Source organism: Harpia harpyja, chromosome 4 (assembly GCF_026419915.1).
Source record: "Harpia harpyja isolate bHarHar1 chromosome 4, bHarHar1 primary haplotype, whole genome shotgun sequence".
Classification (NCBI taxonomy): Eukaryota; Metazoa; Chordata; class Aves; order Accipitriformes; family Accipitridae; genus Harpia; species Harpia harpyja.
The window spans coordinates 50812192-50838621 of record NC_068943.1 but is presented as its reverse complement, the minus strand read 5'-3'; the positions used below and the strand labels follow the sequence as shown (position 1 = coordinate 50838621).

The 26430-nt window shown below is 38.7% G+C and overlaps 1 protein-coding gene across 1 annotated transcript in view; it reads right to left on the bottom strand.

Annotated features, from left to right (window-relative positions):
• Positions 1–26430, bottom strand: part of VRK2 (VRK serine/threonine kinase 2) — a 46515-nt gene that overhangs the window by 6043 nt on the left and 14042 nt on the right. Inside the window, 6 exon segments of the mRNA XM_052783999.1 lie at positions 2428–2609; positions 3423–3455; positions 4414–4472; positions 7050–7170; positions 17242–17374; positions 26068–26160. Of these exon segments, the coding sequence (XP_052639959.1) occupies positions 2428–2609; positions 3423–3455; positions 4414–4472; positions 7050–7170; positions 17242–17374; positions 26068–26160 (621 nt within the window).

The following is a 26430-nucleotide window of genomic DNA, read 5'->3' as shown; positions in this document are numbered from 1 at the left end:
CTTTCCTGTGTACCAAACTGGTACAGGTGGAATCGGACAGGTCATCTGCTCATAAGCAAAGAAGTGAGGAGACAGTGGATTGTTTGTAGTGGCTCCCACTATTCTTAGGTTGCCTCTTTAATGGGAGAAGTGTTTGGTGAATAAAAGGAGAGGTGGAAAGGGAATGCAGAGATGAAAAGAGTCAGACCTAGGATAACTACAGACACGGCCGTGAAGAGATGCAGTGGGAAGTGCCTGCCTGTCATCGAACACTTTGTCAGGACTGTAGCACCAAAGTGCACCAGGCCTTGAACATCCTCTGCAGCCAGTAACCACAGATGGAAAAATTGGATTTTCTGAAAACAGCAATAAATTTAGAGAAAGTTCAGTTATCTGCTCTCTCTACTTGTATTTAAGTACTCCGTAAGTCCTCTGAATAACCCTAAAATTTCCCTTCTGCAGCTGTTCTGCAGTGAATGTTACAGGCAACTTGCTCATGTAAGGCAGCAGAACTGGCTGAAGAAACATACTTGGGTAAGAAATAGGTGATCATTGGTGCAGTGCTAGCATTCTTACTATTCCAAGAAGCAAGACACTCAACATTAAAAATTTCTCTGAAAAAATGATGACAGGTGCCAAGATTTAGTAATATGCAGACATACTCTCTCTCTGATCTTGTTCTTGGCCATCAAAACCAATTCCGCATAGTCCTACAGCACAAGAGTGCTGATAACTGACACTCCTCATTCATGGATTTTTCAGTGGGGTTGTGCACTTGCAAATAGCAAGTGCTACAGCAGCTTTTACAGCCTGGAAGGTCAGGATCACCCTTTATGCCAGCATACTGTCAAGTGTTAGGCCAGGCAATAAGAAGAAAATAGATTTACTATTCAGTATCTGACTCTAAGAAATCAAAGATTCCTGTGAACCAGAGATCCAACAGGATCAGCTGAAGATCAGTTAACAGCTACCTGATATTTCAATTCAGTTCAGAAAACAGTACGAACTTAAAAAAAAAGGTCAAATTAGTGAGGACAAAGTGGTCACCATCATAGCAAGAGAAATACTGTCACTGAAATAGCTTTTGGTTTTGTTAAAAGAAAAAAAAATAATAATAAAACCAGGAAAGTCAATAAAATTGCCAAAATAAGTATCTAATTACCAAGATCAAAACCCAGTGCCTTTTTATTAAACATGAACTTTTGTTCTGCCTTCCATAATACGTAAATACTGCTGACAATTGGTTTGTGAGGCACTTGCTACAATAAAATGTAATTGTATCATGAGAGAAAGGTGACAATCAGGAGATCATGAAAAAATTACATATTCTCACTGGTGGTTAATTAGCCATGCAAAACCCCCTCAAACAGATATTCTCTTCTATTAGGAATGATTACTATGCAGGCCTACAGATGTCAATACCACAGTCATTCAAATACTTCTTTCCCTACTAATTGAAGGTTGTAAAGCTCTGGTGCCAAGGTTTTGCTTCCAAAGAGCTAATTTATGACTAGAAGGATATTTTATGTCTTCAGTTGCAGCAGCTACAAAACTCAGCAAATCAGAACCATCTGTGCACTGATACTTGAATCACCATTCATCTAGCAGCCTATCAGTCACATTAGTTTGCATCCTGCATTCTTGGCTCACATACACTTGTGATGGTCCAAAGTTCACCAGAAATATTAAAAATGACTGGTACCCTGACCCTGCCTTATTGCACACACATCAGAGACAGAAACGGGGCTTTTGCATACGGGGAGTTTCAAGGCAGAGGTATGATGGGACAGACATTTCACAGCAAGTCCAGTAAGACTGCTAATTACCTCAATCTCCACTTATTAAAACACGGTTTTATTAACTGTACAATTTCAGACTTAAAAGTACAAAAGGAAAATATAACATGATAGCTGTCAGTTTTAAAATTCTGTGTTAGTGCATCACATAGCACTGCATACCAATAACACAGTTAAACCCCAGAATAATACCTCCTCCACATTAGTGGCTGCAGGAGTATAAAGGCAAACGACAAAGAACAGTTTGAAAGCAAGAAAATGAATTAAATGCTTTCACTAATAAAGGTAACTTTGCTTTTAATCTGGAACGAAGGAAAAACCTGGCATTCAGGCTTGTCTTCAAGATGTTAGTGAACAAAGTCCTTTACTTCCCCATTATCCTGAAAGTAAATCATTCTCCACAGAGCTACTGCTTTGAAGTGAAAGGCTGTAGGTCAAAAGGACTCAAGACAGTTCTTCCTCCTTAAGGGTTGACATCCCACTTTTTAGCAAAGCCAGGGGAAACAGGAAGTAACAAACATGGTGTATTTAAGGCAAAAGAACTGCTGTGTCAGTCTCATTTTGAGATCTTAAACCATTTCCTCTTCTACAAAAGAAAAGGCAACAATCAAGCAGGAGATGTCAGAAATAATCCCAGAACTGTCTTTCTTACTTTTGACAGTTTAGCAGCACAGTGAGTTCGTGTGCAGGCTGCAGCGGAAAATTCCAGAGGGCCATCGTAGCAAGTTCCACTTGACTCTAGTCCATCCAGCAGGATTTTCTTGAGCACTTGATACTTTGGTTTCTCATCATAAGCTAAGCCATAAACACATGCCAAAAACTTGGATATTTCACCTGTGGAGCATATTTTAATGTAAATTTCACTTGCTGTAGACCTAGAACTTCAGAAAGAATTTAATTCCAAAATGGATGCCAATCCTACACTGCCAAACAAGATGACACCATTTCAGCTGAAGACACACTCAAAACACAGAACTGACACTATCTTGTCTTTTTGAGATGAGAAAAGGAAAAGACAGACTTGGATAAACAAGCTAACCCTTAAGTGCTATGTCTTGTTATGCACATGCACTAATTCATATAGTACCGAAAGCTATCTAAGTATAAAAATTAATCAAAATAATTTACCGACAAATATTGATAGTTCTGTATAAAATAAAAGTATTTTGTATTTGATAGATCATAATACCCCTTTAAATATTAACTACTCTCAACAACACTATTTTAATCTGCATAGATATTAGACTTTGAATGCTTTGGAAAAAAGCTACTTTTTTTTTTTTATACTTCTACTACTTGGACACATATTGTTTTTGAGATTACATCCTAGAGCAGTCTAACAGCAGCATTATTTTGGTGTCATTATCAAGCAGTTCTAGAAACAGGGAAACCACTGAATGGGCAGAAATAATGCTATTAGGAAAAACATATGGGGGGATCAAACTTTTCTTTCAGTTGAAGACCCAAGTGTATTCTAAAACTGGAGTACTACACCAGATATTAGCATCTGATAAAATCCCAGAAGTAAAGATTTATTAAATATGTATACACATCATGAATATATTTTATGTAATACATGATGCATTCCAATAATTCCAATACAGAAATGCTATGAAAATAAGTGAATAACTCAAAATAGATACTGACCTTTGAAGAAAATTTGGTGTTTTCCCTGGGTTACTTTTGTATTTCAGTGAAGGAAGAAATATATGACAAGATAAACTGTCCATTCACTTGCTTTTTCAAATTCTGAATACTAAGCAATAAACCTTTTGTAGACAGTTGCTTACTATTTCCATACTAAGAGCTACTTCTGTTTCTAAGATAGTCACTGCTTCCTAACACCTTGGATTACATATGGCTAAGATCCCTTATGTCACTCTATGGCATACATCACAGATGAGACTGATTAAGATTTTTATACTACCACACACCGGGGTTGAAAATTTAGCCCTCAACGTCCATTTCATCTGCTTCATACTTGTTTATGGGATAATGCAGGAAAGTAGCAGAAAAAGAGTTCCTGCAATAAAAGCATTAAGCATCCCAAGTATCCTGTATCAGTAATCATCAAGAGTCATTTATTGCAGAGTGACCAGCATTCAACAGCATCCAGAATTTACCTTCTTCCTCTGCAGTAAACAAGCCTTTGAGCTAAAAATGCTTAAAATATAATAAGCTTGTACATGAAGGGCCTGATCCAGTTCCACTGAAGTCAGAAATATTAGTTCAATTAAACAGCACCCTGAATTAAGGAGTGTGACATAATCTAACAATGAGTATTACGTAACTACTGCGTTATCAGCTAAACACAGATACTGCAGGCTGAATTCTTCTGTTGGATAGGTATGCGTAAGAGTGGTTCACGCAGGCTTGATTCAGGGATGACTTCTGCTTGCACACTACAGTTTGCCCTAAGACCAGAGCCCAGTAAATACTACATGGACTCAGGCCTGGTGAAGGCACCTGCCTTAAGGTGCAAAACTTAGCAATTGCATTTAAGATTTTAAACCGAAGACTTTGTTAAATTTGTGTTACTTTTACTTATCTTCTGCTTCCCCCAAATAGAGTAAGACATTCAAGTATTTTTTTGTAACAGGCTAAAGAACTATATGGTACATAGTGCAAGTACACTTACTACAGCTGCTTCCAGAAGAACCCCATTCCATCACTGAATCTGGGAGCTCATCCATAAGCCTGAAACAACATGAGAGTGCAACAATTTAATGTGGTTTTGGAGCAGGCGATTCTTCATTTGGGATTTCGGAAGACAGCAAGTCTCAATTCCAAAGGGAGTGGACCTCCAGGATAGCTAATGATTCACAGTACTGCTTTTAAAACAAAATCTCCTCTTACCAGCTATATTTTTAACTCTTTGGAGAGTGCTGATTTCACCAAGACCAGGCTTACAGCTAAGACTGCACTTTAACATTAAGTTTTTCTTTGCAGATGTTTTAAGCTTTCTAGAAAGAAAAAGAAAAATCCTTTGAGCTGAAATGGCTTGTTCTGATTTCAGCTTAATGATTAATACTTGTATTTTGGAATTTAAGATGCAGTTCTGGTCTGCCTACTAGTCATTTAGCATCAGGCTCTTTCTGCCACATAGCTCACGGGCAGCTGGGTGATGGCTGTCAAAATTACAAGCAGGCACGGCAGGGACAAAAGGGGAGAGGGAGGTTAAACGACCTTAAGTCCCATGCACTTCATAAACTGAAGGGCAGGGTCACAGATGTACTTTCTATCTATCCAGAAACAGAAATAGCAAAGGACACTGGAGCTTAGAATCAATCATACCCTAAAAACAGATGAAGTAACACCAGCTCATCTTTGTGCAGACATGAACCAGGATGATCTCCTAGCACCTGTAGGAACCTGCAGCTGCACAAGCCCCCTTGCCCTGAGTAAGTGAAATCTGTTAGTTCAGTCTAGCTGTTAATACTGTTAAAGGATCCCTTTTGTTTGTTTGTTTAAAGGAGCCATAAAGCTCCACCAATAAGTAATGGGGTGTGTTCTCAAATGCATAAAGTTGGGGTACATAAGCTAATACCTTCAATTCAGTAATCTGTTGTTTAGTATCAGAAATAGGGGTTTCAATTTTGGGGAAATGAAACATTTAAACATAAACATTTTCCTGTAACCTAGCTTAAATTCCAATTCAAATGGAGCCTCTCCTCCAATTACGGAATGGCACTAACATTTCTAAACTCAAATATACCAGCAGTCCTTAAATATCCCCTTACCAATGCCGAAAGCTTTGGCACAGTTGCCTCATTGCCCCAGTGTTACTGGGAGGAAAGACTAAGAACTTGTAGTGAAAGGGTGAGAGGATGAGACAATTCGTGAACAACAGTTGGAGGTGCTGCTCGGGCTCCTGCCTTTCAACTGCACCCCACCTTCCAGGCACAGCCCCTTCTTCCTCAGCATCACACAGACTCTGCAGCAAAGGACTGGCACGCTTAGCAGTGATTCAACTGTGCTGCTTAATGTACTAACTAACCTGTAGGCAACTGGATACACACATATATCCAGATGTTTATTTCTGGCCTTTGAAAACAGTATAGGCACTGAAAATTAAGATAAATAAAAGGGGATGACCTGACCAAGTTACCTAATACCAAAAACATAATTCATTAGACTAACTGGATATTTCTGATAAATAGAATCCATATCATTTTCTGTGCATTTCCTCAAAGCATCTGTTTGCTTGGCATCCTGAAAATGCTAGCAATCTAAGGGTTAACCGCAAGGGAAGAATTAGTGAAGCAGCTTGATTGATTAAATTGATTTAACATTGAATTGTATAAGTGTTACCTTGCAGGGGGTTGTGTAATGATCTGAACTTCTGAAGGAGAAATATTAAACATAACATATGATGTCAACATTTGCAGATGCAATCTGTATTATCCACAGTCTGCAGGCTAACCTTTTTCTCTGTTGAGAGCCAATGCCACACTGAATTTGCAGATTGATTTCTGTGGATCAGCTATCCCTATTGTGTACCTCTGTTGTGACCTGCCCTACTTAAAAGTTTGCTGCCTTCTCCAATTGTGATGTTACATTTATGGGTAACTACTTTTCTGTATAGTCTTCTACAGCCTACACTGTACCACATGCAATTAACTCTCTCAAGTCCCAACCGTGAAAGCAGAGAAAGAAAACACTAATGCACTTGGTTCCTTTAGTAAGCTCTAAATGAGTCATGCTGGGAAAAAGGAAAGATTTTAATCAAGTTCCTTAGTATTTTGGTATTTAATTGTTTTTAATGGCAGTAGACTTATATAACATTAAAAACTTACATAAAGACATCTGAAAAACAGTATCATATAGAAAGTTAAATAAATTGAATGCATGTGTGGAAAAACTTCCAAGAGATGTATTATAGTCTCTACAAAGCACCCATGAAGTTTAACGGAAACACACAACAACCTTCTGTATGTGCAATCGGGCCTGCACTAATTCACGAATGTTTTCTTTAAAAAGGAGTATTAAAAAAATACACAGCAGACAAAATGACTGTGTACTGTGCATTTGAATTTATCATCTCGGTACAGCAGTACACACATAAACATGTGGAAGAGGGTATCCATGCACATAGAGTCCACATTTTTAACTGCTTCTTTCTTAAGGAAAATTTTTAGCTACCTCATAATGTGTTACTCTACAGCATGTAAAGCTGTCTTTTTCAGACCTGTTTTGTTAAGTGATGAGGGCATTGCAGGGTTCTAGGGTGGTATGCGCGTGTACATGTGTACGTGTGTGTTGTTTTATTTTTACTTTGTTTTCGCAGTCTGGACAGCTACAGGATCCTTCAGGTTCTGTTCCCAGGGTAGCTTCCCACATAACCATTGCAGCATGCAGTAGCCAAGGATTTCAAGGTCACCTCGTCTGGATGGGGCTAAAATGTGGGGAAGGAGGAGGGAAGAGGAGAAAAAAAAAAAAACAACAGATGAAGAATAAGAACCTCTTCTTAGGAAATAGAAAAGACTTTGATTGAACTAGTGTTGATGAAATATGAAAAGCCAAATGGGCAAAGTGTTTTGTTTATTCAGCTGTATTAGACCTAAAACGCCCCGGCATTTGGCCACAGTCCACAGACAGGCAGTGACTTGTTACTGTTGAAGTAAGGGTCAGTTTCCTCACCTCCTCCAACTTCATCCTTCCTCAGTCTGGCCTGTCACATGGACTTGATCCCCATGGCCTCTGACATGATCCAGACAGCCCATAACTGAGTACCAACACTTTCTCAAAGAGCCAAGCAGTAAAACAAAGAAATAAATGTCTGCTGCTAAATTGCTAACACATGTTCCAGGAAGTCCATGGGGTCCACATTGGTCATGCAGGGACCCTGTGAGTGCAGACTAAACACTGATGGCCTTTCCTGTTCTCCTACAGAGCTATTTGAACCTGGAAGATATGACAAAACTGCCATCTAGTGTACATTTACACACCAAAGTTGTCTGCTTACAAGTACTGTGAACTGTTTGTTTAGCATAAGCTAAAATATACTTGGTGTTTAGCAAGTCCTGTGTAAACTTACCACTGTTGCTTCCAAAAAAGGAAGTTATTTCAGGAACGTCTTATTCTCACTCTGCACACCCCAGATACACTAACTACAGAATACAAATACAGTACATAGAACTCAATCATAAATTAACCCCATCCCCAACCATCTTCTATGCAGAAAAATGGGTAACTGAAGTTAATTTATAGATTGACTTTTCCAAGAGAAAGAGGGGGGGAAAAAGTGCAATACTAATAGAATTGCTATTGCTTGCTGCTATTCAGAGGAAACCAAACTTGAAAAAAACTGAACAAGCAGGATTGCTGTAATATTTCTTCGTACACGTTTGACTTGCAGCCTATAGTTTGCAAGTCGAAACCACATGGAAGCTGCAAAACAGAAACTGTTAATTGTGATTAAAGACAGACAGGTGTAGAAGTTAAATTTATGCTTTTCCAAAATGAATTTGCACTTTCCAGAAAGGAAAGAAGATTTCAGATTTGTTTGGTACTTTTTGTTTAGCCTAAAGCCTAGTAGTTGAGCACTGTGCTGTTAATCCAGCTGTAAACAGATACCATATTTTATGGGCCTTCATTAAATAAATTCCAGAAAGTCACTCAGCAAACTTGTTTTTTAATTTAAAGAGTCGTCTGCTAAAAGCTACGGTGCCAACACATCATAACTGTTTCTTGTTACCATACACACTTTATAGTAAAAGCAGAAGATTAGTTCTTATACATTCTCTATCTTAACTGCTATTAGAATATGGGATTATTAAAGGCCCTTCTATCTAACAGAATGCTACACTATCCCTTGGGTGTCATTTATTTTCTGCACTAGATTCAGCAACATCCTAATGCAAGACTTGGCTCTCATATTAAAATAAAAACACAATCTCTACCACTTGCTGTTCTGTAGTGATTTCTTCAGCCATAAATCTCCTGTTAACTGTGGAACAATTCCAGTCATACACGTGTTCACAACTCCTTTTTCCATTATGGCAATTCCAGATTATAACCATATAAGCCAGCATTTTTGATTGCAGATCCTCTAATTTTCACACAATGCTTTTCTGGCACCTGCTTGTGTAAGATGGGCTACAGAAAGTGGCCTTTGGAGAAAAACTGTCAAAATTACAATAGACCACTTTTTTCTACTGAGGGACTAATTGATATGAATCTGTAAATAATGCTAAGTCAATTAGATTTCAGAAGCTAACCTAAGATAACTTGTTTTCTGACAAAGCAGTCCCCAGAGAGTAAAGTTTACTTCACAGTTAACAGTTTGGCCATGACTAATTACCTTCTTGCTCACATGTCAATCTTGAGCCATTTTCTGACTAACACTAGGGCAAAACCATCACAAATAGGGAGACGTGTGCAAGTAAGACTTTACTAGTACCTTCCTAAAGCCACAGTAGTCAGCTAGGGAAAAAAAAAAGGTATGTGTAACTAAGCCATACATCACTAAAAAATAAAAGGGGAAATGTTTTACAGAGAGATGGTAAACTCCCATATCACTTTATCTCCCAGGTCACTGCAAGTGTTACTACATAAAGATATTTACATGTTTTTTCATAGAACCACATGAAAAAGTCAATGTTTTATTATTTGATTGTACTATCTTATTCTTTCTCTCTGCTCCTTTGTCAGCTTGGTATTAGAGATGCTAACTTCCACAACTTTTTAAATCATTTAGATCCTTATAAAAAAAGTATTCACTAACTAATCTTTAATGAATTAATATGATCTATGAACAATGGAATAATTAGGGTTTCACCCCAAATAAAGCACTAATACGTAAGTTTCAACTATATGTTCACTTGCAAAAATAAATCTGCTAATACAACTGGAGATTCCAAGAATTCTTGATAAACATCAACTGACAGAAGTCAATCTGCCTTCATTTTAAATCTGATAGCCATGCAAAAATAAAATTACTCTGCTTGATAACTGTTACAAGAGTATACATTCAAAATAGTACTTATTTAAACCAAATTCTCTTACTTCTCTGTAGACTAAAGACTTGTTGGGGTTTTTTTTCTTTCTTTTTAATAGATATTTGATTTCTGCTTTTCTATTAACCAGGATTTTTTCAATTATTATTTTAGTCTCATATGAAATACTATTTAATGGGAACACATTGGTGATATTTTATTTCACAGTATTTTTATAGTTTAATTTTTTAATTTGAAGATTTAACGCCTGATTCTGTCCTCACTCCTGCCAAAATAAATGAGGAACAACTCCACTGAAGTTAATGAATTAACAACCATGTCAATGAAATCAGAGTCAGGCCATAACAAGTTTAATGTACACCACAAACATATACTCAAACATGCAGGCACAGGGTTCAATGATAACTCAGAACAACGTAACTGAAGCAATTCACCCTGAGAAGAAAATGTATTATGTATCTCTGTATACTGGATTTGGCAACTACCTGAGCCCTAATTTATATTCAGATTACTATTTCAAAATAGGTCATAAATGATATCACACTGGCCACAATATGCTCTCAAAACTACACTGCTCCCAAGAACTCATCTGAAACCCACATAAAAATGGGAGTTTTCCTCTATGGCCCTTATTAAGCTAACTTTCTCAAGCCTTTCGTAAAGATCTAGGAGGCTAACGAGTGACAGATGAAATGTTCTTCTATTATATTTAATTAGCACTGTTACATTATAATTTCACCATTAGCATTTCTTTAGATTGGAAGGTTTTCATAAAAAGGATAATTTTAGTTGCTCATATTGCATCTGCATGCAGTGGAACCTCCAATTCTCACTGGCATTACAGCATACAAATTCATGTTAATTCACAAACAAATATAACTCACAGCCATTAATCCAAAAGCCCATAAAGGAAAGAAGTGTTAACATGACCACAGAGAAATATAATTATGTTTAAAAATGTATCATCACAATGTTTTAATAAATGAACTAAAAGTGATATAACTTCTTAACTCAAGGTTGAGATGATAAAAAACCAGACAAATACAAGACTTGACAAAAATCTGCCTACGTTAGGGGCAGGAGAAAGGAAAAGACCAAAAAAAAAAGCTAATAATGAAGTATTGCTTCCCCAAGGTACTGGTCAGTCTGAGGAGTTCACTGCAGCAAGACAGTGACTAACTGGATAGAGCAGGTGGCTACAGAGAAAAGGTTAGATAAATATAGTTAAATTAATGATAAATTTTAATGCTTGGAGGCCATTCTGTACAGAGTTATCCAGTCTCAGGCAGGGCAACTGCCAGCAGGGGCCAGGAACAATCTCTCCTCCTCTCATGTACAGTTCTGCACCGTTAGCTTGGCCTGTTGCTGAAGTACTCACTGACAATAACCACCACCACAGAATGCTGGAAAGAAAAATGCAGTGCAAACATGGTGTCACCACGACTGGACTACAACTCTTCCAGAGAACTCAGTCTGGGACATGGCAATGAGTGACTTTTCCTGTGCCACCTATGGTGTCTCTCCTCAACTCGGATCCTACAGCTATACACTCAACTGGTCATATGGCTGATCAGCACAAAACATACTGCAGAGCTGGCAGGAGTTCCTGCAGTTGTTCACAGGGAGGATACAACTGCAACTCCCCAGCACTGACCTCGCCTTGGGCAGTCACAGAGGTGCCATGCTGACAATATCAGCCTCACGGTCCTGAAGGCTCACGTCCTCTCAAAGGCAGCCTCGAACCTGGAGACCAGCCCGCACATCAGCTCTGTTGGTCACAGGATGCAGTCCCAGCACAGTAGTTGAATAACTCACTTCGAGACCCACAAAAGCAGGAACACCACTGCTGCTGACCTGCCATGGCCAAGCTCATGAGCACACTGTGAGCCAGCAGGTCCTGCAGGCCAGAAGTTCCCAAACTGTGATCCTCAAACCTCTTCAAAATATCAGAGCCGGCCCGGACAATCACAACAGCCTAATGTGCAGACATGTGCACAGCAACCTCCAAACAAGCAGTTACACATATCGACTGACCAGCAAGATCTAACTGCAGAGCCTCCTCGTTTTCACACTTGCTCTGCTGCATCCGTAATAGAAGAATGTAGCCAGCAGCAAAATTCTCCTCTAAACATGGACAGAGAGTGAATAATCATCAGGACTGGTGGAATGGGATGTGCTGAAAGAAGAAGGCTGGGGTCCTTATTTGATGGGGAGAAGTTTATGTAGTGGGAAGGCTGGAAGATGCAAGGGAACTTCACCACGAGATCTGGGTGGGAGATAAAATGGTGGTGGCAAGAGGTGCAGGTACCTGGTCGGAAGTAAAAGGTTCCAAACTTGCAGTAAGGAGAACGTGTGGCAGGAGAGTGGGGACAGGAAGTTTTACTCTTCTTTCACATCTGTGTGGCAGAAAAAAAAAAAATCATAAAGGTAAGGGGCTGGCAAGCAGCTGTGAGATTCACTAATTTTTTGAATTCCTGATGTAGAGAATGAGAGCCAAAATTAAACAGCCAATTCCCAGCCACACTCATCAGTTGTGCTAGAAAGTTGTGATGCTCATCATACTATTTTTGCTGCTTCTGGACATTGTTGGCAGGACAGAATAAGCTTACAGAGGTGGTTATAGGAACCTATTCAATCTTGTCCTTGCTAAAGCCTGACTCTTCTTTCGCTTACAACAACTTCCTGCTCCCTCTTCTGCTGGGCACACATCTCTAATCCAACACTCAGAAACTAAAGCATCTTTTTACTTATTTCACACTGCAAAGTTCCACCCATTTTTCACCAGATCAGTTATATTTGCCTTTTATTTTTAGGATTTAAAATTTGTCCTGCACACAGTCTTTGGGAAACACATACCAAACTGCAGCAAATCAATAATTCATTTGACCGACAAAAAAATCCAGCAGGCTCCCTCTGAATCCTAACTACACATGGACAGATGCCAAATAAACCTCTTGATCCAGAGCCATTTAGAGCTCTGTTCTCTGGAAGCCATGTGGGCTCAGAAAGAATATGTTTCCAGGCATAGGTGTTTATATTCTTGCACATCCTTCCTCACCAAATGAACCCTGCATATATTTTAGTTGACTCCTGCATGTAAAAGAAAAGGAAAAATGGACCAGCATTGAGCTATGTTTTTAATATCAAACAGCAACAGTTCTGTCAGACCAGTGGGGAAAGTAAGAACAAGAACTGCAGAGCTTTCCCTACAATCAGCCCGATGCCTTCATTGCCCTGTAAAAACACAGAGTACAGGCATTCAGATGGACCTCAAGGAGCGCATGTTGCAATAACCCAATGTGAGGGGCACAAAGAACTGGCTAAAATATGGCATCAAACATAGCTGCAACTGCCTTCCCCAACACGGAAGATGAAAATAAACACACTTTTGCTCAATGAAACCAGCTCAGACAACACTTATCCACCAGCTACAAAACAGCGACAACCAGTGGGCCTAATTGAGGCAAATGTCATCAGACATTCTACTTATCCTTAAGCTTGTCAAAAGTCACTACTACTGTCTTAAGCAGCTTTTACTATTCCAGATGTAGATAGAAGTTCTGCAAGGATTTCAGTAGGCCCTCTACCCAATGCGAGAGGTGGCAAAACTGCTAATAGTTGCTGTGAAATGTTGTTAAAAGGAAGAGAGTCATCTTGAAATCTATGGCAAACACAAATATATGCTGGAGGGAATTCAACATAGACAGTTCATACTCTTACGTTCATCAATGATAGCAAATTAAAACTGGTCTTATGCACTCAATGCACAGGACCAGAGTATTTAAAAAAACTCAATATGTTAAGCGCAGTATATCTCCAGAGAAATTAGGTATTGACTGCATGCCTCAGTGCGTAGAAAATCTACAAAAATCCATAGGAGGCATTGATCCAAATATTACTTTTTAACACTAACTATGTAACAATTTTTTAAATGTACACTGGGTGCAGATATAATTCTCTTTAATTATCAATCAACAAACAAAAATGTAGTACTGTTTATACAGTATGGTCTTTAAAAATGAATACAATGAATACACTCAAATACTACTCTAAACCTAACAATGCAGTTGTGCCACATGAAATTTGCATCAAAATAAAAAGGTTTTAAATTTAAAAACCCCACATGCTGGTTGCAATGAGATCCAGCCACCAAATACAGGAATGCTGATGGTGTGGGTCAGATTTTGTGGCAAAGTCCAACTTGGGCCCTGACTTGGTTCAAAGTGAACTCTAGACATAGATAGGGTATGTAACTGAGGTTGCGACAAATATTTGCAAACACCTGCCAAGTCTGGAAGCCCCCAAGCAGTGCTGTGGCACACACTGGGGCCCACACACACTAGGCAGAGCAGAGGTGAGCCATGCAAAACTAAAGACAAAACCAGCATGGAGAGCTGGGACACGAGGCAGGGCAGCTGCTCCCAGCCTTTCCCAGCTCAGGGGGAATTCCTCTTCAGTTCCAGCACAAAGTCAAAGCCACCAGCACCATCAGTACCTTCAGTGTACACCAGCATGCACTAAAGTAACTTGTTAGAAGGCAGCAATTTGCCATCAGCTGCCACAGGAACAGCACATCCAACTCAGCCCTTACCAGAGGCTGTCAGAAGAATAAAGACTAATGCTACCACCCAAAAGTGTTACCATGCGGTGGCCGCTGGTAGGAAACTTTCTGGATCTCAGTGGACTGCCTAACCTCTACATGAGGTTGAGCTGATGAACTGTACAGAGAGCTTGGGGAATAAACAGGCATGCAGCTGAGTTAAACTCTCGGTTCAACTCGGGAAACACCAGTGTTGATTTAAATTAGTGGGAAGTAGTTACATTTCACTGGTGTTATGCAAGGAGGTTATCAGCTTCAAGTATTGCCAAGAGGCACTTTTGAAAGCAACAAATTCATAATTTTGTTTTAAGTTTCAGCATGTACCTCAAATCGCTGTATATATTCAGGTTGCTACTTTATGAGCAAGTCAAAATGTTCTCATTTGTCTAGCTCAATACAGCAACTGGTACTACTCAGGGTTTTTGAGGTTTGAGATATTTATGTCGCTACGTACATTCAGGAAACGCCCTCTGGAAAGGATCTCATTTATGTAAAATAACATTTGAAAATTAGAACTATATTCCATGTGCATTGAAATAAAAAAATACTCCACTCTGAAAAATCAGGTAATACTAGAATGAAGGCTATCTATGCAGCTTCAATTTGCCATCAGCAAAGCAGTCTTTAAACACCTTTCAGAAGAGCACCCCACCTCACTTGGTACATCAGACTGTGCTGAGACTCAATCATGAGTCGGGAGTACAGGAGACTGTTGAGCAAAGCAGCCCTTTGCCCCAGCTGTTGGAAGTCCTTTAGTATCCTGAAACATCTCCGCAACTCTAAACCTCACAACAAGAGATGAGATGATGGAAACCAGTTGCTGTGTTCTGTCACCCAGACCCGTGCAATCTCTGACAGAAGTCGCTACAGATGCATATTTTCCCCGGGATGTTGAGAGACCTGCTGCAAATGGGAACTCTGGTAATTTGACCTTAATGGATTCAGGCTGTTACAAGGTCAGAGCTGAGGCATTCAATGGGAATAGTTTGGATTCTCTGCAACATACCAGATACCACATCATGTTCTGCAGGCTTTTCCGGCAGGAGCATCAGAAAAATCTGTAGATTTTCTGTTTGCAGCTATTAACAAACAAAAAATTTTCAAGTGTAAGATGGGGTAAGCTCCCTCAAGCTATCTTTCTGAATATTTTGTTTTCTGGAGTCCTCTGCTTTTCACCAATTCCATCATGGCTTTAGCTACTTGAGGGGGTAATCTAACCCACAGATTGCAAAAGACAACTTAACTCACACTTGCATGTGCACACCTTTTGCCACCCAAGTTTGTAAAATTTCCCTACTCTTTCAAATAAAAGGAATTACCTGTCCTGTAATCACATACCCATCAACAGACACCTGTCCACTAGACAAACTAGCTGCTCTAACTATCCAACTGCCAAATCCCAAATACTCCATCTTCCACCTATTCTTCAAACAGCATCCACATCAAATACTCGTACACAGCCACATTGCTCACACTACCAGGAAAAACAGCCAGAGTCAGATCTCCAGAAAATGCACTGTATGCTTGGGAGGGCTAGAGTCTGAAACAGATGCCCTCTTCACCACAAAATATTTTTTAGCAGGTGAAATTGTGCAATTGTCTTAGCAGCAAATACTTGACAGTCTTATTTCATTTTTCCTAATGACCAGAGTTAAACAATTGCAGGTTTTAACAGCGCCGGCAAATTATCAAGACCCTCTACATTACATGGTCAATGGTCCTTTTAATAGAAAAAGCAATAATATACAGTTGTTTGTGCCAACTAAAACTCGTTAGAAAGTATTAGTTTAAGGTAACAGTTCAGCAGCTATTAACAAGCACAAATTTCTACAGTTATCGCTTGTGACACTATGATCCTAGCAAAGCTGGCAGCAGAAAACCATTCCTTTTGTTTTAGAAGATCCTGGGGGTGAGGGGGCTGGGGGAATAGGGGAAAGAAAAGTTAACAAAAACAGTGTTTTGTAGCAAGAATCAAAGTTTTTCAATAATCACCATTTTTTTCACTAGCATAACATTAGACTTGACTTTTTGTCTTGCTGACATAGCAACTAAGAAAGTTGTGTTGCATTGACCATATTGATTGTGAACAATGCAGCCATCAGTGGGACTTCGCACCATATATTTTCGATATTGACCTCCCATTCCCTTTTCCATGGCTCTATGGGTCTGCTATTGGATTTGGACTGCAGTGTAATAAACAGCTAAGGTTTAATTAATGGTAAATGAATACAAGACATAGGTTATGACTTTAACTAATTAGGGAATTGTTGAATTAAGTCTGCCTTGGAATGCAAGGCAGTACAATCAATACCCAATAAAAGGACTATGTATGTAATTTACCTGCAAATGTGTTTCCAATACCATCAAAGTGAGTTTAAATAAGTAAGATATATGAAAGGCTACTGGAAAAAGATTTCAAAAAGTTAACACTTTATGGCTTCAAAAAAGGTTCTTCTCCTTGCTGAAGATATGTCATCTTGAAATATCCTCTCATAACACAGATGGTGACACTCAGACACAGCTCTCCCTAAAGGACAGTGCAGCCTCAAAACATTTTTCCTTGACAATGCAACACTAGCAAATATTGCCTCTGCCTCTATAGAGTATAGCAAACGCAAACCAGTACTCCCAACATGAACCAATTAAGTTTAATAGCAAGCTCTTCTTAGGGCGTCTTGGTCCGCCTTCCAGTACCACATGTGCAGCAGCCTTTCAGCTTTAATCATGCTGCCCCTCTTCCCCCACGAGCCCTGGAAAAGCCTTCCCAGGCACAAGAAGAGGTCACCACACAAGGGTCTGATCAACCCCGAGCAATCCCCAAGACTACTTCTATTGTATACATCAGCTCACACAGCCTGATTACTCATTCTGTAATCACTCCTCTGAAATAAAAAAAAAAGAAACCTACCTACTCCCTTGTGGGCATCTACGCTGGTAAACTCTATTGTCCCATTATGGCCCTTCCTAGGATTTTCCTGATACTGTTTGTGGTTCCCATTGGGACAATATCTGTAGGAAAGTCCATAATCTGCAAGATAAACCTGGAAGACATGAACAGACAAATGAATAATGCTTTTGTCCTTTGAAAGTATAACCTTTATAATTAAGTCTTAAGAAACTGATAGGTTAAGGACAGCCTTAGATCTAAATTTTATTAAACCAAATGGTGCCTCAGGATAAAATATGTACAACTGGGGGCTATAACAGCTGCCCTCCCCATTTAAATCCTTCCACTACTATACTCTTATCTTATTTCAGAGTCGAGCACAATTTCAGTCTTTTTATTTTGTTCCCAAGCTCTCTCCTCTCCAGGTGGGAATCTAGACATCATAAATTGCAATATGCCTTTTACGTACCCTCACGTTGCTTATGGGACCCCTTCCCCTCCTTACTTAAACAGGCAAATATACACTCCTGTTCAAATTTTCCATCAGCTCAGACTGTACAATTTCATAACAGCAGTGCAACTTAAAATCCAGAGGAAGGAAAAGGCAGCAGCTTCCCCCAGCCAGACCGGACACAGGGCTCCAGCGCTAACAGGGAGTGTGACCACAGGGCTGCTGAACATCAGCCTAACTGTAGTCTCATCTTTCTGAATGTCACTGTCAGTAACTTCGTACTGGCAACAACTATTTAAACATAAAGTGTAAGATGAAACAAAGCAAAACAACTAGCCCCCCTCAACCCAGAAAGCAATCTTAGTAAATCACTCCTGAATTTATAATAAATTTTAAAAAGGCACAGAGCCAGTCTTCACTCTAAGTTACTCTGAAGCAAATCCATGGAGCTAAATCAGCGTAACAGAAAATTTTGGGCCCCCACTGTGTATACTGCAGCAAGCTTATGCATTCTGCCACACTTACCTTTCCATCCTGGCACAGGTGATTTTTTTTTTTTTCCAAGATGCTTCACTGTAGCTACCTAAATAACCAGAGGGAGGAAGCCCCACAGTTCTGAATGACGTATCTGGGAGATGCACTTGCATATTCTTGGGACTTAACTGTAAAAGTATTAACTGACTTTAAACTTAGTCTTGCTCACTTTTATGGTATTTGAAGCTGAAAACAGTACAGCTCAGGAGAGCTGAATTTTACTTTCCATTCTTCTGCTGCCTGTCAAGACAAACCCAAACATGCCATCTGGCTCCTACAACTCTGTAGAGAACTATATGCATAGTGCATGTGGTACGGCATCTATGTCAATTCTGCCACTCACATGATCTAGATTAAGGGCACAAGTCCACTCTATGAAGTTCAGATTAACGAGTTCTACCCTCCAACAGGGGTGGACTTAATACATGCACATGGTCAATTACTGCAGCGCAGCTGACAAGCAGTAACTTGTTGAAACCAGCTGGAATTTAATCACAGTCTGTCCACCCCACAATATCCCATAGGTTATTTTCTCACTCTGTCATTTTCACACTCCCACCTGGCCTTTGCCCCTTACATTGACCAGTTCTCACATTAGGTAATTGCTTTTTTTATAAATATCCAAGTATGGTACTTTCACTTAACAGAAAAAAAAAAAAAGCCACAGACTGCTATTATATTGTCAATGGAACTGATCTCTTGGGCAAAAGCTAAATCATCTGAAGGCATATAAAGATCATTTCTACTAAATCATATTATATTATAAAGAAAAACTTTTTCTTATTCGAACCTTAGTTTTGTTTCCTCTTTAGCTAAAAAACAGTTTATCCTATAAAAGTCTAAAATAAACTCTTCTGGCACTTACTTGTAATTTAATTATGTCACTCCTGGTAGAGGAAAAACAAACAAACAAAAAACCCTCAAGAAAACTTAACACATTATTTTGTAGCACATTCTGTTGAACTACCGATTCCTGTATGTGCTCCAGGCAGCTTCAAATCCTGGGATGGCTGGTCTCTTGGTTTTACTGTTTCTGCTGCAGGATCTGTGCTTATTTGGAGCATGTAAGCCGAGATGCAGCACTCACTTCCTGCAGGGTGATGGCTTTTAAGATTATCAATGATGTTTTTCACCTGACAGACTATACGAACTGTGATACAAGATTAAAGACCGTAGGCATGTTTAGAAAATCTGGAACAAGGCATAAACTCTGTTGGGTTGACCGATTTGATTTTCTCCTGTAACCATTCTTCAGTGTATTCCTGATGCTTTGGTACCTGTCCTAATTGAGCCCACAGTCAGTGTGAGAGAACTAATTTAAACTACCCTAATATCAAGTTTTGCGAGTCTTCTGCATCCTTTGTGGGCTGGGAAGGACAGAGTAGGCTAGAAGGTGCATTCTTCCCAGGCTAAGTGGTACATTCTGGATTTTGCTTGACTATAGATTTCTGACATGTACAGTTGACCAGATACAGTAAGATGAAATACAGAGCAGATTTCAACCTTTAAAAATTCAGGTTATGCCTTATATTAAAATGAAATGTTAACTGTTAGAAAAAATAATACAAGAAAAGCACCTCTGCCAGCTCTGGTTCTGTCTGGGCTGGGAAAGCTAGCTTATGTGATAGACACTCCCATATGGAAGCCCAGCCTTATTGGTCTTTCAAACTATCTTAACAACAGGGCATCTAGAAAGTAGCCACAAATATTTGCTAGTCAAACTTGAACTATGTAAAAAAGTTACCAGTTATCCTACAGGTAAATCACAGTAACTCTTAATCCGTTTTTAAGCAACAGATTTGCTTAAAATACCTTCAGTAGTTGTATCAGCAGGGCAGTTTTAAATTTATACTGAAAAACCCCTCTAAAAGTGAGAAGCAGCTTTAGGTTATCCTGCCTTGACTGATGGTGGCAACACCTGGAAACCAAGAAGCAATTACTTCTTAAAGCCACGCACATGCAATCGCAACAACATCTATGATTGTACCACAGTTTGCTCCAGAAGCTGGTCATGAGTGTCATTAGCTGAGCCATTTAACGCTTCCACAACTGTCACATCAGATTTTTTCCACAAATATGCAACCAATGGTAGCCTCTCAAGGCAAAGCCTCTTGGCCACCAACAAATATCAATCCCCTTCAGCTTGTACAAAACCAGCAATGCACTGTTACAACCTTGCCACAACCATTATCAGAATGACTACATTATTTTAAATTAACATTAACTTCATTTCATCAATTCTCATTACAACCCTTTCATCATTAAAAAGATATATAGTTCTTTATAGCTAGTTGTCACTTTTTTATAATGTAACACAGCACGCCCTTCCAAATTTGCTCAGAACATGGTGGGTAGGGGTGGTTAACGAATTTGTAGGTTGTTGCGGTTTTTTTAAGGTTATAGGGAGGGGGAAAAGAAGATGAGTATTAAAGAATATTGAGAAAAATTAAGTCAGTGTTAATATGTGTTTCAATACCATAAATATTTTTCATCTGTGTGCTTTTTTTAGGAACAACAAAACAAATAAGAAGAGAACAAAACATATGCAGAGTAAGATAAACAAGACACTTGAAACAAGAAATAGTAATATGGATGATGAAGGTGCAACAGTGACATAAGCCTAGAACAGCTGGGTTTAGCTGTGTTACACTGTACACTCCTTCCCACACACTTACTTATTTTAACTCTTGTTTTTGTTCAAGTTTCTCTTTTTTACACATCCCATTCTGCACTAGACTCAGCAGTGCTTAGCACAGGCTGTTACTAATAGATTTTGTTATAGATTAGAAGCCAGATTTCTAAAGCCTTTGCACTTAATTTCATGCAAACCTGAATGTGCCCACCTTATTCAAGCGAACAGCCACACAGGCACAAATAATTATTTATGGGCACAAGCAACCAGCCATAGATTCGGCAGTCCTCTTGTCCTTTCTGTGCATGACTCCCTCACACTGCTTTATATCTGAAGTGCTAAATATCTGCTAAACATAAAATTCTTATAACTTGTATACATTATGATATATAACTGCACTGATCTGGGAAGTCATAAGTCTGGCACTTTGGATTCTCATGGCATTCTCTTTATCTTGAAGCACACATAGCAGGAGATTTATCACTGAAAGGGTAACAATACAGTGGTTTTCTCCGTAACTTTCTTTCCAGTGGTTCCACCACTAGGCTTACATAAAGCGCTGTAAATAATTAAGTAGATACCGACTAATAAGAGGCAGATTGGTTGCTAATGGCCATAGCACTGTCAACTTCAGTTGGACACCACACTACAAGAAGTCTAAAGGTAGACTGAAGTCCATCTTGGGACAGGAAGTCTGAAGTATAGTGTTTGGGACAGAAATAGCATCTTTCACAAAATAGAAGCCAAAGAAGGAGGAAAGCAGGTTAAACAAAGGAGAGAGGGGAAGAAATCTTCTGTGACTTGTCAGTGGCAAGTCCCAATGCTGGAATCAATTGAACTCCAACATATTTGGGCCATTACTACAAAAAGAAATTAAACCAGTGTAAACAGTTATATCCAAATGTAGCAGTAGGACTGATGAATGAAAATTAAGGCCGTCTGACCGTGAAGCTACATCTCAGATCAGGGGCGTAGCCAGCACCCATAAGTTAAAATTCAACTGTTTCTGTATGGTATCTCTGCATACTGTATCCCTCCTAAAAACACAGGAAGGAGAACAGAAAAGATTTTCCTTTTTCTCAATTCATCTGTCATACTAAACTAAAGAGCAAGAATGACAATGATTCATCTCACAATGAAAAATGGCTTAAAGTTGGAATTGTTTTCAAGCATGTTTTTACCATATGATCAATGTGTGAGCTCTGTATCTTCTACGCTGGTCCACTGAAAGCCAGTCTTAAAAGTTAACATTTTGAAACATTTTTGTATTCTTTTTTCCTTTTTGGTTAGGGCTGTCTATGATAATCAAGTCTGAGAGTTTTATCCTGTAACTGTCTTGTCTAAGAAACACTTGAAATCAAAATCAGAACTGAGATGCAAATGCAATTAAAATTTACGGCTTAAAATTCCAAATAGGCAACTTCTGGTGCAGACCTGAGTCTGCAACACTGCAGCATGTCTGCCCATATAATCCATGGGGGGAGGGGAGGGAAGAAAATACTGCAAGAAAATTGTTTTGAAGAGGCCTTCTTCCAAATCTTATTTCATTTATTAAAAACCTCTGATTTTAAGCTTGTTTGGTGACCATTTGTCCCTTTTAATAGTATCACAATTTAAATGAGTTTCATGGATTTGAATTTCTCTTTTAGAGTCTATATCAATAATGCTTATTCTACTTTATCATACAAACTGTTACTGGTATGCACCAAATTATCTTTAACTAGCTGCAATACTGAGACAGTGCTTCACTTGTTCTGTAATTTATAGGTCTGATCACTTCAAGTTTTCTTTCAGGCCTCTCTGAGATTCATGGGCTGTGTAATTCCCTCAGTACATCACTCCTATTGTCAGTCATTGTGCTGGGTCCATGTTCAGAAACATATTGACTAGAGAATTGATCTTTTGACCTGTAACTCACTGAATGGCCTAACTCCCTTCTATTGAATAGATCTGCAGCAAGCTGCTCTTTGAGGTCAGTTGATTCTGATCTTCTAACCATTTCTAAACATCATTTGGAGGTCACAGAGTGACAGGACCTTTACTTTATTTGTTTCTCTGTCTTGCCACAGAAGGTAGGGGACAGCAGTATGGATTTCACACATTCTTTCAAAAAAGGGGACTATTCTATTTATTGGCTGCGGTGTAAATTTACCAGGTTAATTTACAGGAGAGAGTAGCAGCAGAAAGTCTAACATAGAAAAATGGGGTTTTTTGGAACTGCAGGAAATCTGTGACAAATTTGCACACAAGAGTACACACGAACAGCCACTAACTGACAAAAAACACAAAGTTGAGTATAAAGGTACACATACTTTTTTGAACGGAGATTTAAGTCTCTTCACCAAAAGAGAATACAGAAATACATTTTGAATATGTACTTTTTTTTTTTTAAGATATTAGTTATGTGTTTCTTTAAAAAAAAAAAATTTAGAATTAAAGAACACTTCCAATTTATTTTCTCTTAAAATCCTAGACCCTAAAGAGCAAGAACCCATTAGCATAACATTCTTAACAAAAACTCACCACAGAAATTGTTAGGTCAGACAGCTTTATTATGCCAACTCCCGCTGGAGCTACAGGTCTCTCAGCTTGTATGCCTGAGTCTGAGTTTGCCACTGGCTAGATGCTCTCACTCCCTATTTATGAGATTAGGTTGATCGCTTTACCTCTCAGTTCCACCGTTTTAAAAAAACAAGACCAACGCAATCTAGCTATCCACCATTTTAGCAGAGAGAGAAGGTTGGACAAAACACTTCACAGGGATTTGGTAGCAATAACAGTGTCTGAGGTTTTATCTGAAGTATCTAAGGTTAGTACAAGATTGCCAAATTAAAATACAGCATCTCTGACAACAGTTTAGAGGATACAGGACAGGATATTCCATACTGTTGTCATAGTCAGTCAATGGCAATGCTCCACAGAGCTTCCCAAAATACTGTTCTGGTAAATACATAATACATTCAGCTCACCAGCACGTTATAAAAAGACAGCTTGATTTGTAGAAAAGGCTGTCGCAACATCACAAAGTCTTACATAGGAACTGGACACATTTGGATTAGGAAGCAACTTTCATGGCAAAATTGCATGCAAATTAACGACACATGCAAATTAACGACACATGCAAATAGCAAGGACATGACAAATGCAAAATCATCTGTGCAAGTACACATGTACAGTTGTGAATACCTGAATCTGTGCGACAACATTGTCTAGTACTGCTCCTAACCCAGGTAAAGAACATTTATTGAAGTATGGGGGCAGACAGCACATCAGAGTCAACAATTCCAGGGGAAAGATATTCAATTAGTGGCTTATGTAGATCTGCCAATTTTAAAGTTTTAGCTGTGGTGTTGGTGAGATTATTCCTTCTTTTCATGTCCCAGAAGCCACAGAGCATACATGCTTCAAGATATTGTGCAAGCTGTGTCTGGAAAATAATTTTTTATTTGACCAGGAACAGTCCCATTAAACCATCTGCCCTGCTGTGTAAGCTAAATATAGTACACATTACCTTAAAATACATGGTTGTAGACTGGTACAGTATAGTATCATGGCTTCAGTGAAATTAGCAGACCTGTGGCCACTTGCTGTATCTTCTGGGGCCCATGACTAGGAAGTTTATCTGAATAATATCTCAACAGCTCTAAGTTTTCTTAAGCATACAGAAATGAAAGTTTAAGTCATACCTTACAAATCAAGCAAATATTAGAAATTCTGTCCTGTTAGCTCTTCTGAATGAGAATGTGAACTTTTTAAAATGTTGTATAGAATAATTCCAGTGGAAAAGAAATTTTACTGAAACAAAATTCTACACAAAGCCTCTCAGCAGTAATATACACTTCGTACGTGTTGAGCTAGGAGCTACTTAAACTGGAATATCTATTGATTTCTTTTATTTAATAAATATAACTTAAGTCATATTTCCACCTAAAACCTCTGTCCAGTAACTCACAAATACCTTATTTTTGTGTCAATGAATTTACTACTCGTGAAAACAAAATACTAGTATAGCATGATCTTCATGCAGACAACATGAGAAACAAATCAGAAAATCACCCCACAACCTGGCTAATTCAAAAGCAGCTGATCAAAGTCAGCTACATGTCTTAAAATTTTATGATTACTGTAAAGGGACACTTCCAAAATTACTTCAATGTGAAAAACAGCAGCATATCTTGCTGTCATAAAAATACACAATAGCCAAGACAAAAAAAGTCATTTGAGTTATGCTAATGGGTTTGGGTAGCAGATCGTTTTGCCTCTAAATAGCCTCCTTCTTTGGATTCAGCAGGCTGGTAAACACCATAAACTGAGATTATGTACTAGCAGCTACCACTGTCTAAAAACATGGTTGTTTTAAACAGCCATGATAGTTTTCAAACTATGTGTTTTAGAAAGCTGAATAGTTAAATTTGACTCAACCATTTCACTTGAAACCTGTAAAAATGCAGATATAGTTCAACAGTTCAACCTCCAATGGCAGTGAGCTGTTCTGCAAGATCTGTTTCTTCATCACTGCAGTAGAAAAACAAAAACTGAAAGAAAACAAGTATTGCTTATGCTAATTATATTTAAGTGAAGTTAGAGATGTCCTTTTTTCCTAAATGATTTTTTTCCAAGAAAAAAGCATACTTAGATTTGATTAACTGAAGAAAAAAAGACATTGTAAGAGCATGCGGAGTATGACAGGATCAAAAGATTTGTTTCAAAATGTTTCACCAAAACACTTCAATTTCAAGGCTACCTTTAGGCTTTAGAGTGTTAAAGACCAGCAACCTTAATCCTACTTACCTGTTATATCCACTACAATGAGCAAGACATAAAAGTTAGTGGCATGGAAACACAATTGTTGACAATTATTAGAAATCTAGAACTTCCCAAGAACGAAAAAACAACAGGCCACATCCTTAAACTCTACTAATATACTTAAACTAGCATAACCTAGAACAGCAATTAGGTCCTCTAACTTACTCTCTTGATTAGTTTACCAATCCATACCAGTAACCCAGTCAGCAGAGCACAAAAAGAACAAAGCAGAGTTTTGTCCTGCTTCTTTCTCAGAACTTAAGCTCCACAGAGCCACTCTCAGACTTGTCATGAGAGGATGTGAATGTTCATGCATAAACTTCTTTTAACATGTGAATTGTTAATGCAGAACATACATAACTTAAAACTATTAAACAGTTATAAACACATTAGAGTAACAGCCTAGATAAGTAAACACGCTTACCTCATGTGGATTGGTATAGCCCAAAAGTAGATTTGCTGCTTTAACGTCACCATGAACATACTCATTTTCATGTATATATTCCAAAGTATCCAACTAGGAAAGGATTTAGAACAGAAAAGAAAACATGATCATCATCTCCACTCTGCCCATAACCCTACCAGCAAATATTTCTCACTTATACAGTGAAATCAAGGGCTACACAGACCGAGCTGACAAATTTGAGTTAGAGCACAAGGACTACCCACTCTGTCCACAGGGTCTGCTCCTACCAGGCACACAGCTGATGGTAAATCATAAACAAGCCATACTTTGCCATGAGGTATCCCTGTGTAACTACCTATGAGTACTGGCTTCTAAGGTCAC